General features: G+C 43.2%; 2 protein-coding genes and 1 long non-coding RNA gene across 3 annotated transcripts; 1 reads left to right on the plus strand and 2 right to left on the minus strand.

Annotated features, from left to right (window-relative positions):
• Positions 1-8,296: 8,296 nt before the first annotated feature.
• Positions 8,297-11,119, minus strand: LOC123049668 (uncharacterized). Its single transcript, XR_006423631.1, has 4 exons — positions 10,876-11,119; positions 9,423-9,468; positions 9,182-9,330; positions 8,297-9,106 (listed from the first exon to the last, which is right to left on the minus strand). It is a non-coding gene; the product is annotated as an uncharacterized lncRNA (long non-coding RNA).
• A 265-nt stretch (positions 11,120-11,384) lies between these two features.
• On the plus strand, positions 11,385-14,694 carry LOC123054003 (uncharacterized). Its single transcript, XM_044477642.1, has 2 exons — positions 11,385-11,636; positions 14,358-14,694. Exons 1-2 carry the CDS (start codon positions 11,489-11,491, stop codon positions 14,453-14,455), a joined length of 246 nt encoding a protein of 81 aa, XP_044333577.1. The 5' UTR covers positions 11,385-11,488; the 3' UTR covers positions 14,456-14,694.
• A 2,109-nt stretch (positions 14,695-16,803) lies between these two features.
• LOC123049669 (uncharacterized) lies at positions 16,804-17,685 on the minus strand. The gene is made up of 2 exons (XM_044472561.1): positions 17,528-17,685; positions 16,804-17,417 (listed from the first exon to the last, which is right to left on the minus strand). The coding sequence occupies exons 1-2, from the start codon at positions 17,601-17,603 to the stop codon at positions 16,900-16,902; spliced, it is 594 nt and encodes a 197-aa protein (XP_044328496.1). The 5' UTR covers positions 17,604-17,685; the 3' UTR covers positions 16,804-16,899.
• Between the last annotated feature and the right edge of the window lie 296 nt (positions 17,686-17,981).

The following is a 17,981-nucleotide window of genomic DNA, read 5'->3' on the forward strand; positions in this document are numbered from 1 at the left end:
AATAGCAAAAAGTAATTTTGTCCTGAGATTCGAACTTACAACCTTCCGTTCTTACACTACAACAACAACCAGTTGAGCTGGCACCCAAGTTGCAACATAAAACTGGGTTAGCCCTTAATAATCTTGGTTCGAAAGCTGGCCAAATATTCTCGCCCATCCAGCCAAACATAGCCTGATGGAGTGAGAGTACGGAGATAGGCCCAATTACCCTGGCCCTCGTGCCGAACGAAGCAAGGTTAATTCCAATCGATACATGCATGCTTTTAATAATTAGATAAAGTTAGCTTGGGTGTTGAATAATCCCACCCCGTTCTGTTAGGTTGAGTTGTCTCAGTTTATATACTTTCCCAAGTTAGTTGAAATATCAACAAAGCCAACTGGGAATCAACAAGCAGCCCTGAGAGCCAATGGGAGAAGACGATGCAGTACCATTGAACAGGCTTGGCGAGGCAAAGAGGAGTAAAGCTTGTTGAGGGGCGAGGGACGCGGGCGACGAGAGGAGAACAAGCGGAGGCCGGGAGGTGCAAGAGCGCTAGGGGGCCGCAGCTGGGCGACTGCGTTCATGGCCGGAGGCGCGCGCAGCTCGCGCCAGGTGCATAGCGGGAGAGGAGGAGCACCGAGGTGCAACGAGGAAGAGCGAGTCCAACGGCGGTTAGGTGGTTCACCACGCGATGGTAGCGCACGATGCACAGCGGGAGGAGGCGCACACAGAGGTGCGGCAAGGAAGAGATCGAGTGGGAATGGAGGGTCATCGGGTGCAACGTCGAGGCCATGCAGCGAGGCGCTTGGGGCACATCACCCCGGGTTGAGACTTGAGACAGAGACCCCAGGAATTGGGGGGCGGGGTAGGGTTAAAGTGGGAGGAGGCTGCCGCTGGTGGTGGGGGAAAATGGCATGCAAACTGGGTTTCTGCTGCTATATGAGTTGGGCCAAAAAAACACAGGAAAGAGAGAGCGGTGTTTAAGAATTATAAAATCTTGCCTAAGAAAAGAATTTGAAAATCAATTGGGTTTGAAGAAACTTGAAACTATTTTTTTGGCCTTTTGGGTTTGTGCCAACTCCACATGAATTATCCGAAGTGGAACTTATATTTACATTGCTACAAATATAATTCTAAATATTTAATTAAGAAGTTTAAATTAAGAGTGGGTTATGCTTAATTTGAAATGAATGGGATTGTTATTTTTAGCTCCCTAATATTTTTGGGGGCTATGTTCATGAGTAATAAAAAGAACCACCATGTTAATTCCCTCAATTTAGATAGATCGAAGATCCATAAAATTACTTATTTGAATTTCATTTGGTTGGCTAACTTAATAAAATTCAAGTGAGGGATTTTAAAAAAACCTCAATTCAAATCAAAGCAAATAACATGAAACAAACATTATAGTTTAGTAGATGTAGTACTGATGCAAAAGAAGCCTAAGATGCCCAGACATGTTGTACTTGAAAAAAAGTAAAGTATCAGGGATAAGAAAACTTCAAGGGAAAGGCCTGGTTGACTCGGTCCTTATACACGTTGTTCCGAAAAGCGCACGAAGCCAAGCCGCAGCTGCCCTCATTGAGAAGCAGTGCACTGACGGGCCGTCACACAAAGTTATGTATGTTTTTTATGTATTGCACTTTTTACTAATTGTGTGAATTTCCTAAATTTTCAACAGCGGTAATGGTGTCTTAGTAAATAAAATAGGCATGTTTAACAGAATGCAAGGACGTTAGTGGTGATATGATAAACCGATCAGCTTTATGCACATGTTCATAATAGAAATACCTTTAAGTTGATGCTTTAGGATTTTCTTTAACTCCGTTGCAACGCAAGGGCCCTTTTGCTAGTATATATATATATATATATATATATATATATATATATATATATATATATATATATATATATATATATATATATATTATTTTATTATAAAATAAAGCACGCATTGACTTTGTCAGGTTCACCGTCACAATACGCTTTTTTCTCATGTCATAATACGCTTTTACAATTTAGATGGACAAAATCATAATATAAACAAGGTGGTACTATGCACAGTGGGCTTCACGGCCCAACTTGGCGCTGTGGCCCAAGAAAGAAGGCCCACATAAGGCAAGGTAAAAATATTTGCTCTTGTAGAGAATTGAACTTGCGACCTCCCTCTCACAGATCAATCGTTGCAACCAACTGAGCTATCCCAGTATTTTCTGCAGATAAAATTGTTCGTTCTATTAAATAGTCCCACCTCGTCTTCTTTCGTCTAATCCACTCAATTTATATACGCCTTTGATCTTCGATGTATCAAGAGCTATCTCGGGAATAAATAAACGAAGGAAGGAAAGAGGACGACATGCATATAAAGAAAGGAATGAAATAAGAGGACGGCATGCATAGAAAGAAAGGAAGGAAGGAAATAAGATGCCGACGTGTGAGAGAAATAAGGAAAGAAAGGAATTGAGTTCTTGTGACAGAGTAAGAAAAGAAAGGAAAGCAGTCCAAATGAAGGAGCAGTAAGCAAGGAAGGAAAGAGCATGACATGCATAAAATGCAAGGAACGGAAATAAAATGATTTCAATCCTCAATTTCAGCGGATAATAAGGAAGGAAGGAATTGCTTATAATATCTGGGTGCCGCCTGATCAATAAAATACTTAGGTTTTTTTTATAGTGCTAATCGAATTCGATCAATTTTTACTTCGCATAAGTTCGGGCAAGAGAGTAACTGGGCCTGCCGATACTGGGTTTAGAGAAACCATACCATAGTTCTATCCTCAAACTAGGGTTAGGGTTTGTTTTGACGGTAGTGGCCAAAATGGTTATCAATAGGGGTGAGGTAGTGTTTCCTTATTCTTTTATATACAGCGGATATAATTGGATAGAATGCAAGGAAGGGAAATAAGAAAAAATAATGATCAGCTTTTTTTTTAGTCAAATAATTGGTGGTTGTGTATAAAAATGGATAAAAAGAGATGTATCTTCTCATTTTCAAACTTTATATCTCAGTGTTAACAGCTAATCAAAGTTTTGCTAGCTTAAAAAAATTTCTTAATATAGCCAAAATTTAGCTACCATAGGCCACATAATTTGGCTTGTTCATTGCAACATTTTATTAGGTAGATATTTATCAGTTTACATGCATTCTGTTTTTTGAAGAAGAGTGTAGGAATTTTTTTATTGCGACTAGAGGGGCTTGCGACAGCAGCCTGCGACGGATGTGATACCTCATCGGGTTGAATTTTATGAGGTTTGTCGTGAATAGGTGGACAATATGACCATGGTGAGTAAGACGGGTGGGTCGCTTGAAGCATGCGAGGATTTGCTTCCCCGTGGCAACGCACGGGCGCATGTAGTATTCAAATGCAGTTTCTCAGACAATAGTACTGGACGCACTCATTGTTAAAGTCAGTTGTAGTGTAAGAAAATCAAAGAAAACATGTAATGTGAATAATGAATGAGATGACATACCTTTTAGATGTTCTTCAATAATTTTTATTCTACTCTTTATTTATAAGGTGAAAAATAATTGCAGGAGTAGTGTTATATACGGTTTTAGCAAGCACATGCGTTCGTGTGTTTTTTAAACATAGTACAAACGCAGGCGCTCGTACATATAAATATACATTCACCTTTATGAATGGACACACTCACATTCTATCCTTATGAACACCTCTGATAGACTGAACCGGCACATCATTTTGAGATTGATAAAGTCATCACAAATGCTTTCGTAGTCGATGGGAACGTCTAGCTCCCACTGAACGCACATCGCTGAAATGCCTGAAATAAATCTAGAAAAGTACGAGCACCAGTGTCATGTCTAGAATTTGAACTCTGATGAGCTATGGTTACCATTGTCCTCCTAACCATCCAACCATAGGTTGATTCCCATACTTTTATTATTTTCTATCCGCTGCAACGCACGAGCCTTTTTGCTAGTCTCTTCTAATATACCAAAGCCTTTTCAACACCGTCAGATTCATCTCTCAGTAACCGGCTATCGCAAGGGGGCTGCGGGCCTGCCCCACCGTGCAGGCTTGCGGTGCACGTCAGGAGCCTGTGCTTGACCGAGATGACGCGAACCTCCAGCCACACCGCGCCTCCGTCGCGCTTCTCGTCGGCCATCTGCTCTGCCAGCTCAGTCGGAAGGCCGACGCCTCCGCTCGCCGCGAAGATGGCCACCTGCCCGGTACTGTTGACCGGCACGCAGAGCTCCTGCACGGCACCGGTGGCGAGCGGGACGCCCCGATACAGGACGACTGCTTCGCCGCCGACGCACTGCTCGTCGCGAATACCGGAGTCGATGCTCAGGGTGAGGTTGAACGCCCGGGGGACGCGGGAGTCGAGTCCGGCCGCTCCGTCCACGACGGCTGATAGCTCGGGTAGCAGGCGAGAGAAGTCCGTGGTTTTAAGGTCGTACAAGGTTAAAACAGTCACGTCGATGAATAGCGCGGCAGTCACAATGGCGAAAACGAAATCGGCAAGGGTGCCCTCGTAGAGGCGGCACGGCGGCGGAAGATGCTTGTCGCTCTCGTCGGCTAGGAGCTTTTCCTCCATGGTTGTGGTCTCTGTCTATCTATCTATCTATCTATCTATATATCTCTTCGATGTTGTATATAACACAAGGCAGTCCGGGCAGGCCAAGACAGCAAGGTAACCAACCCAGGTTAATTAGGAAGCGTACATGAGAGTTCTCCTGTTCAGAGTAGGAAAACTCGTGCACATCTAGATCTTACTATCCGATATCAACGGTTTGAATGCGATTCTGTTTTTCCGAGTTCCTTTTATCTTTAAACTAGGAAACATGCCCGTGCGTTGCAACGGAAGAAAAAAATAATCCCTCATGCACACCAAGCGACATCAGCATATCCCTTGAAAATTTTCATGATGCACACGACAAACAATAGTATAACTGGTGTTGCACAAAAACATAAAGGTGGGATAATTTTTGAAGTATACTCAAGGCGTTTCTAATTTATTAGACGTATTGCAATGGGTCTGGACAGAAAATTAATTTTCAAAAATCGTCTATATTTTTTGGTACACATTGTGACGAACAGGTAAAGGAAAGAGTGAAAAGGAAAATTGGAGTCCAAGATGACACATTACAAACTACTTATCTTGGCAGGCCGACCTGGGTGGGACGTTCACCAACTAATTGTTTCAATTTTCTCACTGGTCGGATATGGAAAAGACTTAATGGCTGGAGTGATAGGCCATTATCAAGGGCTGGGAAAGAAATTCTGTTAAAATCGGTTGCACAAGCAATTCCAACATATGTAATGAGTTGTTTTCTGCTTCCCATTAGCGTTTGCGAAAATATAAGAAGATCATTTGCAAACTTCTGGTGGGGTGTAGAAGATGGCAGAAGGAAACTACATTGGAGATCATGGAAATGGTTATCCTCACCAAAGTTCCTAGGAGGCATGGGATTTAGGGACATCTCAATTTTCAATCAAGCCATGTTGGGTAAACAATGTTGGCGTCTTTTAACCGAGCCCAACTCTTTATGTGCTCGAGTGTTAAAGGGTAGGTATTATCCTGATGGGGATTTCTGGACTGCGAAGTGCCCGAGGTCTTCATCTTACACATGGCGTAGTCTGGTGTATGGGAAGCGATTGATACAAAAAGGCCTGCAGTGGAGAGTAGGAGATGGCAAACAAATACATATATACAGGGGCAATTGGATTCCAGATGTCATTCCCAGAACTCTGCAATCAACGAGTGAAAACCAATTAGTGAGCTCCTTGATTACCGAGGGGGGGTCAACAATGGAATGAGGCAGCCATCAGAAATAGATTCACAGAAGACATGGTGGAGAAAATTCTGAGCATTCCTTTAAGTACGGAAGGTTGTACAGACTTTGCCTCATGGCCCCACACAAAGAATGGCGTCTATACTATGAGACCAGCCTATAATCTAGCTAGAACGATGAATTTCTGGGAAGAGCAGAGTGTAGATGGCAAAGGTTCAACTTCTGAACAGAAGCCATTGGAGAAAATGTGGAAGAAATTGTGGGCAATTCAGTGTCCTAATAAAATGAAAGTAGTATTATGGAGGCTGGCACATGATTGTCTCCCTACATGCTATCAACTTCAAGTAAGATCCATACCTACAAGCTATAATTGTTACTTTTGCAATAGGGAGGAAACTGTTGAACACCTGTTGTTCCACCAAGCAGGCTGGGTTGCAACTTTTGCAAGTGCACTAGCTAGTTCTACTTCTATGGCTAGGTGACATATACTCCACAGAGGCCGGCGATTCGATCTCCACAGGGTTAAAGTGCAGGGGTAGCTTGGTGCGCGTAGCTCTACTGTCCTCCGCCAAGCGGCGCTGCCCGTCCGAAGAGTCTTCAGGCTCGAGTCTTGACCCAGTTGCGGCACCGGATGATCAGCTTGATGAGAAGGCCGACAAGCTCTCGCAACCGAAATACACTATTTACAGTCCAGGACAGCTGTAGCAAGCAGGCAGCAAACACTTGGCATCAGTAAGTCAAATGCCACAAGCGAATGCATGGTAAGGGAGGGACAGTATTGCACTAAGTAAATACTAATTAAGTGCTGAAAGTGGCTGACAAAATTAACCTTCCAGTAAAAGTTCTTGTCGATGAATACGGCCCAGAATCCACATCTTTTGCCTTGTTTTGTATATTGCTCCACGCATATGACATTCAAGATCCAAAATATCTCGGGAAGCACCGCAGCGAGGGCAACGGTCAAGGCGAAACCGGATAACTCTGGCACCCACTGCCCCTGTCAAAGTTCATTGGAGCCAGAGACACGTTACATAATTTGCTTATTTTATCTCGAGTAAATCACACAAACTATATATTGCCTCCGTTTCTAAACACGTGTCATTCTAGCATTTCATTCACACCATGACTCCGACCATGGAATATATGGACAATACCACATTATCCTTTTCAATTCGCTCACTCATTGCTTTAGGATGTACTCTGTAAATGTGTGGAAACGACATCTCAAAAAAGTATGCTTTGGAGATGAAGGAGGAAGGTAATTTTATCTGTCTCGTTATGTACAAGGAATGCATAGAAGAGACCATATACTACGTACCCTGTTTAATTAGCTAATTTTATAGCTGTGTTTGTATAACATTAATAGTCCATAATGGGAACTTACTAAGACTAGAATTAGTCAGGAGTGAAGCAAGTACTATTTATTGAAGCAAAGTGCACATATATATTTTAGAATGGAAATTTGAAACTACTAGCATCACGTTAACTTACCATTGAGATCCTCCTGCATAGGTTGCCAGCAGCTGCTAACAAAATGGCCATCCAACCGGCCACTCGCAACCTATTCCAGCAGACTTCGACGGCCAATGTGAAGTTGGAGACCAATAAGCATACAATTGCACTGATCCCGAAACAAAGCAAGGTCTGCAGAGAAGAACTAGTCTAATGACTACCACTTGACAATCAAATGAAATGAATCAACTACGCAATGCTATGGTACGCACGTACCTTCTGAAAGTCGATGAAGCATAGGTATATTAGCCAGACCATGTTGGAAACAACGGCAGCTCCTATCACAATCTTCATGCATAGGTCAGCTTCACGCCACGGGCAATTGTCTTTCTCTGGATCCGGCAGCCTATTGCTCCCACAGGTAAATGCATAAAAGTATATCCAAGAAATGGACGCCAACAAAGATAAAGCGAACCAGCTTATCAGCCAGCCGCTCACATGTACACGGGACCCATCTTCATTACGTCTCCTGAGTCTAAAGACTCTCCAACTGCCAATCAACACATTGAAAGAAGCTCAAGTAATTAACCAGAAAATAATCAATCCTGATAGATCTAGTTGAGATGTATGATATAACTAATAAATCATTATACCCCGGGGACACAAGAAGCCAGCAGACACAAACAAAACCTGTACGTGATACAAAGGTAGTGAAAGTCAATAGCCATCAAGATTAATACAAAGAACAATAATAACTACCAGTTCTTATATGAAAGAAACAGGTTCTATACCAGACAGCGTAAATCTCATCTGATATATCATAGTGCTTGCTAAAAGTGAAAAAGTCTTCTGTGGGCCCAATCAACGCTGACAAAAAAACACAAAATCCATAATACCACAAAGATGTGAGTATCAGAATTACATCATCAAGTCCCTTAAAGGCTTAAACAACCACAAGGAACTCAATTGGCAAGCCAAAGAACGAAATTCGAAGTCTGGTCATATTAAGTGGGACAGAAAACAGATCTTTAGGAACTAAAATAAAAGGTATGTAGTTTTTTTTCCCCTCAAAAAAGTCTACAGTGAGCCTTTTTTTTTTTCCTTTGAGTCTGATTCTTCTAGGGGATTTCTTAAATTCTGATGGGTGAACAAAATGGACAAGTTTGAAACCTTACCAACAAGATCCAATCTGAAAACAAACATATGTACAGTAACATGCTATTATATCAAACATACAATTTGCACGAATCCAATAAGAAACATACTCAAAAGTAGAAATTGCAGAAAGTATCTTTATTGATTCATATAATAAGCAAAGTACAATTACACGAGAAAGTGAAATCTGAAGAAGAAATATATTACAAGCACAATACTCTGTTCTCATTTACAATTCAAGCTCCTTTTGGAGACTGGATTTGCTATGAACATAGAACAAAAAAAACCTGGAAAGTTGCAGAATGAAAAGTATCGACAAAGGTTTTCCATCTTCGTGATCTAAAGCTCTAATTCCTTCCACAAGTTGCCTTTCAAAAATATCCAGGAATTCGACAGTTAAAGTGGCAATCCAAGTTCCATTCTCTTTTACGATTCAAAGTCTCATGGAGATGTGATTTGTTTATCAACTTTCAAAATAGGAACTAGAAAGTTGATGAAATTATAAGCGCACATAAGTTTTCCATCCTCATGACCTAAAGTTCCACAAGTTGCCTTCCAAAAGTTTTGAGAATTTGACATTTGAACTGACATCCCGAGTTCCATTCTTGTTGTCTTTGAATAAGCCGTGAAAACACTTTGACGACAAATATTCTTGATGGCATTTTCGATATGTCAAAAAGTGCGACAACAAGAGTTCCATTCTCATTGTATACTGATCTTGGTTCAAATAACCGAGCTTAAAATATTCGATAGTATTCCAGCCTTCACAGTAAAAAACACAAAGTCAATAAAAGAATATAGTATAAGAATAAAAGATAATGATCAAATTTTGCATACCCCAAACCTAAGGTTGTAGATTATGATCGAGTAGTGCTGTCCAAACGATCTGAGATGAAAGGACTCCTTGCGTGCTAATCGTAGAGCAGCAGGAGGAAATAGATCTGGGATAGAGCGCAGATGTCTCAAGCGTTTTGTGACCAACAACACTAACAATGAAAAGCAAACCATGAGTAACAGACCAAATGCTGACAACAACAGACGAAATACAATTAGTCTTGTATTGAGCTAAAAGACAGACCTCAAACCTCAGGCCAGTATATTATATTCCTTCTATTGCAGGGACGCTGACACAAAAGAGAGTATCCATAAGCAACAAGTCAAATTCTTAAAACAATAATATATACTCCCTCCGTTCCTAAATATTTGTCTTTTTAGGGATTTCAAATGGACTAGCACATACGGATGTATATAGACATATTTTAGAGTGTAGATTCACTCATTTTGCTCCGTATGTAGTCACTTGTTGAAATCTAGAAAGACAAATATTTAGGAACGGAGGTAGTACAAAGCAACACACAGTAGTAGCTCCAATACAAAGCAGCAACCATCACTGTAGAGTAGTCTTAATTACTACTTCCTCCGTTCACAACTATAAGATGTTATGGATATTTCAATATGGACTACATAAGTGAACAAACACACTAAAACGTGTCTACATACATCCGATTCAGAAAAAAATTGGAACATCTTATATTTGTGAACAGAGGGATTATTTGTTTTACATGTCCTATTGTGATGCGTGTCTTTGACTCAGTTGTGCCATCATGGAGTAACACGCTGCACAAGTATAATATATGCGGGGAGTAGATACACATAGTTCAGACAGCAATTCTAAACCTTACTGATTTCCAGAACACATACCGCAAGTTAAACTGTAACTCTGAAGATAAGCATCTTGAGAAATGGAATTCTTGAACATCTCAGATAGAATAAGTAGTCCAGGTTATAGCAAACACACAATATCTACAATGTCCTAATGCACTCTGTGAGAAAGAGAAATTTATTACTAGCTACATCAGAACTGAAGAACTGACTATTGACTAATGACTACTCTTAAGTAGTCTGAGCACTGGGCATAGACTAAGATCACAGGGATCAGGGGAAACCTGCTGCATTTGGTAAGCAACATGGGCATGAACTTGGTTGCAGCTAAAGCACTCCCTGACTCCGGTAAGCACATCACAGCAGGTTTTGTTAAAGAAAGTGCAGAAACATGTAAAAGTTGTAAGCATTTAGTCACTAAATTAGGCAATTTATTCTATATCTATAATGAGCATCCATGGAGTTCCATTACGTGTAAAAACTAAAAGTAGTGCATTAGGGCCTGACGCCCCCGCATGTCCTGGCTCCTGCTTCTTCTTCCTCCCCGGCTCCTATTCCCCACCGACGACCACCGCGTCCTCTCGCCCACCACCGCCTCCCTTCTCCTCCAAGAAAACGAACGCACTAGGGCTTGACGCCTCCGCACCTCCTGGTTCCTCCCCCGCTCCTCTTACCCACCCACGCCCACCACCGCCTCCTTCTGCTGCGCACCCCCCTCCCCCCCTCCTCTGCTTCCGCGCCGCTCGGACCCTCTCCGCCACCACAACCTCGATGATCTGCCGCCGGCGGCAGCGGCGCCGTCGAGTCGAACCGAACGTTGCATCGGTAGGTTTCCCCAGACAAAACGGAGAGAACGGAAGAGCAAGTACCTGCCAGAGCAGGCGGCGCTCGGCGCGGCGAGGGTGAGGGTCCGTATCGGGGGCGGTCGGCGGGTCGTGTCCGCGGCTGAGGAAGGCGGGGGCGGCCGGCGGGTCGTCTCCGCGGCTGAGGAAGGCGGGGGCGGCCGGCGGGTCGTCTCCGCGGCTGAGGAAGGCGGGTCGTCTCCGCTGCCGAAGAAGGCGAGGGAAGCAGAGGCTGCGCGGCGCGGCGGCGAGGCAGGCCCGAATGCGCGCGGCGCGTGGGCGTGGCATGCTATGGAGACGAGCCGTTGTGTTCCGCAATATACGTGGAGTTGCCTCTAGCTTGGGTCTGGGCCGGCCGATTAAAGGTCTGGGTGGATCGGGCTGACTTGGGCCAATAATTTGCGTCCATGGGCCAACAAGTCTGCTGTATTTGGGCCGAGTCTCACACATTTTTGCTGGATCCCTAAAAAAACACATCCTTGCTGGAAAGCAGCGGATAAATGAGAGCCCTTAGATGCAGTTTGGATGGCAGATACTGTGACTTGGCGCTGCCACGTTAGAGAATCCTTCGTCCCCTCGCAGTCGCACGCACGCACCAACTTCCCACACCACAGCATACCAGGCGGCGGCGGCGGCGGTGATGGGAGGCGAGGGCGCCAGTTCCAGCGGCGGGGGGTTCCGCGCCCGGATAGACCACTACCTGTACAGCGGAGAGAAGAAGCACGTCGTCGCAGGCATCGCCATCTTCGCCGCCATTTTCGGGGTGCCCTGGTACCTCATGACCCGAGGTATCGAATCCCTTCCTACAAAAAAAAAGAGGAAAAAACCCAATCCTTAGTCTCCCCCACCTCCTCTGGCTACCGTGATGATCTGTATGCAATTTGGAAGAGTCGGCGGATTCACCTATGCGGGTCCTATTCCGCGTTCATATGTGTTGTGCAGCTCTCGATGAGGGGAACTAGGGTTTGGTAATTTCAGGCTTGGTAATTCGTGTTGCTGATGTTATCTTCCACCTCCTCTTTGATCTTTGCATGCTCAAGATTTGAGGCCATCTGATTATGTTGCAGTTGAAATCTGGATGAAATCATTTAGTCATAAGACTAAATTCTCTACAACTACAAACCTTCTTGGAATAAACATTTTAATGCATCTAGTTCTTTGTTCCTCTTAGGACAACGTTTTAAGTCCTCTACATGCCATGTTCAGTTGTCAAGTTAGGAAAACAGAAGTAGGAAACTGCTATTATTGGAGGTCGGTCCTATATGCATATACCCGTTGGATGATAACTCATACTTTCATTTTTGCACTGTATTTCAATCAATCAGAACATCTGTGGATTTATTTAGCATCATGAGACAGTTTGGTACAGAGAGAACATACTCCTTCTGTTCATAAATAAATGATGGTTTGGACATGGTTACAATCTGCCATATACAACTCTGACTGATATTTTTCACATGAATATGCTAATATTATTTTAAAATTTTGGTATGTTATGAAATATTTTCCATTACAAAATCTTGTAGCATCAGTTCATATGATGGAACTAAATATTTCATTGAATTTAATATGAGTAGAAGTTAGGGAAGTTTGATTGTATGCATTCTAGGATGTGGTCTATTTAATGGAGATAGTATGTACTTGGAGATATTTCCTCAGGCTTTCTGTTTTAGTATGTGCATTTCAACCATGAAACAGAAAACTAGTTTTGTGGGCTCACCTTTGTCATTTTCACTCATTTGGTTACCAATCAAGTATATATGCATTGTTGTAAAATTAGACAGTACTACAAAATATATAGTTGTGTACATTAGATACCTTACTGGAATTGCCGTTGCGCCTTGGTTTTCATATCTTGTATTGAATTCCACAACCTCCCTTAATATGTGGCCACTGGCATTCTGTCTACAGATTGAGCAATTAGGTCTGCTTTAAAAAAAAAATTATATGGTATGTCATAAACGTAGAGCTTTACCATTAAATCATATGCGCATAGGTAAGCACAAAGCTTGTAGCAGGTTTTTAACAATATAGTGTTATAGTATTATCTACTCTCCATCACTTATGAACCGTGTTATATGGCACATTATATCAAAGGTTTAGTGACACAGGCTTCACATTCACATGATACAGGACCAATGACAAGAAAAAATAGCATTACTGTCTTCACCAGAATCATCCCTATGTTTTTTATCATCTACCTTGATTTCCGCAAGTACCATGGCGTGTAGTGTACATGCACCTGATAGGCAATTCATGCCCTATACTTGGTAAAAAAAAGTGCCTAGTTTACAATTTTGATCACTTCTGGTGCAGCACACCGCAGTGTTTTCTGGTTGGAACAATGTAATGCACTATCAAGTGTTCAAACATCTGTAACTTGAATCTCTTGTAGGGTTGGAAGGTGCCGAAACATAGATAGGATTATTCTGTTTCCTTTAGATATTCTAGTCTGATTAAGATTCGATATGCTATGGTCTAGATTGGGTTATTGATGTAGATTGGTTAATGTTTCTATTGGATTTCAATGTGCTTTTGTTGCTCTGTCTCTGGTAGGATTATGGTGGAAATGGCAAAGATGTTTATATGTGTGGATTATGTTTGAGAACATATAAGGCATTATGTCTGACTTATTTGCTACACAGGCTCAGCCCTTGTATATTTAGGTGGTAGGCACAGTGACGATGCACTATTGCTGCCATATTTTGGGTGTTAGTATATGTTGGAGCAATATAAGTGAGTCACATGCTTTGCTTTATGATTGCCAATGTTGCATCTATTGTTTTCTTTGTCTCAGTAAATACTTTAAGACTCCATTCCTTACCCTAGTCTCAAACATAGTTTTCTTTGTGGATGAAATCTTTGGCGTCAGCTAAAATGATAGATATGAATTTAGTGAATAAAGTCTCCATTGAGGGTAAGGAACAGTCCCCAGTTTCATCATCTTTGATCCAGATCTATATGTGTGTGACTTCTTTTATGTTTTCAGTTGCTGACAATTGCTTAGTTCTAGAGCATTCCGAAGGCACGATCAACGTTTAAATATAGGAATGCCCATTACAAGTTTGATTTCCTTATACTCACTGCAACTGGTCATATTTATGGTTACTGAAAGAAGTTTACTGTCATGGTGATGAACTTGTGTCTCCTGTGTGTACACGATGTTAGGTGTAAACGAAGGAATTAAAGCTTCAGTTGATAACGATAGCTATGTGATGCTTGACCTGTCCCGTGATATTGGTATAATAAGTTTGAATTCATAGCATCATAGCACACATGCATATATATGTTTAGGTAAATTTTCTGCATTCATCACCCCCAAAACATCAGGTAGGAGTACGAGTTACAATCCAACTTGATCGTCCAATGATGCTTTGGCCATTGGATCAATTCTGTCTGCTTCAAAGCATTTTTTGTAGATATATAAACCAGGAAGCTAATACATTTTTCATTTACTCCTTTTGGCACTGGAGAGCCTACTTGATTGCAATATATCTCATCAATTGCAGGGGCAAAGCATGACTCCCATCAAGATTATGTGGAGCGAGCTAACAAGGCGAGGTCGGATAGGCTTTCTTCTGGACAGCCATCATCACTGAAAGAATGAAGCAGCTGTCTCAACCGGCCCCAGATTGCCCAACATCTGCATGCAGTTTACATTATGAATCTGAAGGCTTAATCTTGTGTCAAATAAACAGACCATCTCTGTTCTGATTGTCAGCAGCTATGGGGAAAACGTAGTGCTATTGTAATACAGTAATAGAAATTTTGTTCGCGGGAAACTCAGAGTAGTGTCTTTTCTATTCTAAGAGGAGATGATGGACAAATCATGGTATTTTTATCTCATCCGGAGCCAACTCTTGTTTGTACGCCACTGGAAGATAGTGCGCCTGATTTGTTGTGGATGTTACGGGCTAGTAGAGGAGTATAGCGCAACATGCATGGAATTGGTAGAGTTAGGCGAGACGGAGCCGCGCCTGTTGATGGCACCGTGGGAGACGGCCGGCGTGGGGCAGAGTAGAGGTGGCGGTAGAGGGGATCGGGAGGGAGAGAAAAACGGGATTGAGAGCTGTGAGTGGGTGGCATCTAGCGAAAAGACAAAATTGCCCCTTGCTGAGGATGAAACTGCGTGGCGCCACCGTGAAACGATCCCGTGCAAGAGGTTTCCCAGAGCGTGATCTGAAGGCCCAAAGTGTCAATTATCCGAGATGCCCCGTAAGTTTCAGTTGTCTATTTCCTTTCGGAGGGGAACTTAATCTCAAATCTGAAATCAATAACATGTACTGTAGGTCAAATGCTCAGCCATATGCGATACTAAAGTAGTGATCTAAAACGTTCTATATTAGTTTACATTCTTCGCTGCAAATCACTACTGGGAGAGTATACACTATACCTGCCTACAAAGTGCATTTTAGAAGAAATAATCCAACTTAGGAAGGTCCTGTGAAGGAAGTAGTGGAAACCAATCCCGAATGGGTAATGATTTGAGACCGGCGACCAGCCACAGCTTCGGCTGGTCATGGAAAAGACCGACCAGACCCAGGCCGGGCTTGGGCCTAAGTTTTGAGCCCGAAGGCCAGGATGGGCTTGGGCTTGGCATATTTGCGTTTTAGGGAAGAGGCCTGGCCTGAGGCCCGAGGGGCTTTTCTACTAATGGGCCAGGCATGGGCCTGAAATCTAGGCCCGACGGCCAGGCCCGGTCTTGGGCCTAGGTTTTCTGCTACGGGGTTTATAATGCCCGACCCGACTTATGGCCACGTATACCTGAGGCGCGTCATTGAGTGGACCGGTGGCCCCTCTCCTTACGGCTTATCCCCTTCCCATCGCTTTTTTGGCCACTTGTTCGGTGTGGCAGTAAATTGCACAAAACCATCATGTTGAAGGCTAGATTAGCAGAAAACACGAGTTTACATTTTTTTTGGCAAAAAACACTATGTCTACGGTAATCTTTTTTGCAAATAACATTGATCGGCGGCTTTAGCTCGGTTAAGCGTATTTATGATAGATGGGGCCCGCTAGTCGGGCTAAAACCAATTTTTTCTCTTTTTTCCCTTCCAATGACAGGTGGACCCCCATAGGGCCACACATTACCAAACGTTGCCGTTAAATCTGAGATGTTAAGTAGTGCCACGTCAGCCTGCCTGGCGGGCCCCATCTGTCATATAGTAAGACGTTAATTTTAGACTTTTTTGACTAATGTAAGACCTTTTTTGACTCTAGTGTATTTTCAAAAAAGTCTTATGTTATGGGACGGAGAGAGTAGTTTTCTTGTAACAAGCCTCATAGCAGATTCTGGAGCTATTTTATCTGAATAAAGCACCCCATATTCCCCTAAAGAAAAAGAAAAAAAAATGTTTTTGGTCCCTCGAGTTCCCCAAAAGTATAGACTTGGTCCCTCAAGATTTTTTGGTATACATTTGGTCCTTCAAGTCTCAAAACTAAAGTTTGGTCCAAAACAAGATCTTAAGCACGTTGAGAGGGTTTGACCACGACCATGTTGACCAGGTTTGATTGATGAATAGTACATTCAAAAAATAGCAAAAAACAAAAAAACAAAAAAAAACTCTAAAATTTTGTGGCAACCAAGATGCTCGGGTGCGTGAAAATTTGTGTGGTATTTCGACATCCGAGGAGTTCGTGGCAAAAAAAAAACTAATTTTGGCTCACAAAGAAGGCAAAATTTGTTTGTTTTTTTATAGAGCTCATCGGATGTTATTTGACCACAACTATTTACACGCACCAAACGCACCCAAGCATGTTGTTGTCACAAAATTTCAGTTTTTTTTATAAATTTTTTGCTATTTTTTGAATTTACTGTTTATCAATCAAACCTGCTCAAACCCTGGTCAACATGCTCAAAATCTGGTTTTAAACCAAACTTATCCGGTTTTGAGACTTAAAAAGGCCAAATATATACCTAAAAATCTTAAGCGAAAGTCTATACTTTTGAGAAACTTAAGAACCAAGAACATACTTTTCTTGAAGAAAACTATGAATATGAAAATAACAGACGCATACGCTGGGAATTCGTGCTGCACGCACGCAGATCGGTCAAAACTCCTGGTCTGCCCTAGTCATGAAGTCGGTGAAGGTCCTGCACCGTGACGGCTGATGCAGTACACGCGATGCAACCTTGCACCACAGCACGACGGGGCCACCTTGCTGGCCGACGCCGCTGCGGAACAGCTTGGCCTCCACGTCGAATTCCGCGGAGTCCCAGCGCAGCTCGGCCTCCACGCGCCTCCTCACGGCGTCCGCCACGCCTGCAGCTTTGCCGCCTAGCGCCACCGCCTCCACCTCCGCCGCGCTCTTCGCCCCGACGCTGAAGCCCGGCACGCGGCCCTCCGCTACCGCGACGCCCGCGTAGGACACCACCACCTTCCCATCGCTGAAGCTGTTGCCCACCCACTTCGTCCGCCTGTTCTCCGCGTGCAGGGTCACGTTGAACGCCAGGGCGCTGAGCCCCGCCGGCTGGCCACGGCCGTCGATGCCGGTGAGCTCGAGGGAGTAGACGTCCCAGTAGGAACTCCTGAACGCGTTGATGAGGGCGAGCAGGAGCACGCCTGCACCTGTTTGATTTGAAAGCTTGTAATAAAGCGAAAAATACACAAACCTGGAACCAGATTGATGATTACAGATGCAAAAAACGATGCTGCGAAGGAGAAGGGGGGAACCGTACCAACTCCAATCACGAAGGAAAACCAGCTAAACCAGAAAACCCCTCCCCAGTCAACATGGGTCGATTCTTTCTCCATGATTGATTGATTGTTGAGGCCGATCTGTCCCCCAAGCAGATCGACTTATATTGCAGGAGCCAGCGACCGCCTTGTATATATGCAAAAAAATAAAAAAATAAAATTATGGAGGTGCGTGTACGTGCAAGAGTTGGGTTACAATTGGAGACCTCATATTTTGTCTCAATCAAACTCGTAACAATCCCCGCAGCAAACCAAAAAAAGAGAAAAAAAAAAAAACTGGTACCATCGATCTCTAGTGCGCACCATTCCGGTAGCGATTCCCCCACAGGGGAACTCAATCGATTGATAGCCTTCTCCGAAATCGATATGCACAACTTAATCATCTTACGGTCAAATCCTACATGAACTCCACAAGGGAACGTGATCGATCCGGGC

The sequence above is a fragment of the Triticum aestivum genome, chromosome 2D, assembly GCF_018294505.1.
Source record: "Triticum aestivum cultivar Chinese Spring chromosome 2D, IWGSC CS RefSeq v2.1, whole genome shotgun sequence".
Taxonomy (NCBI): Eukaryota; Viridiplantae; Streptophyta; class Magnoliopsida; order Poales; family Poaceae; genus Triticum; species Triticum aestivum.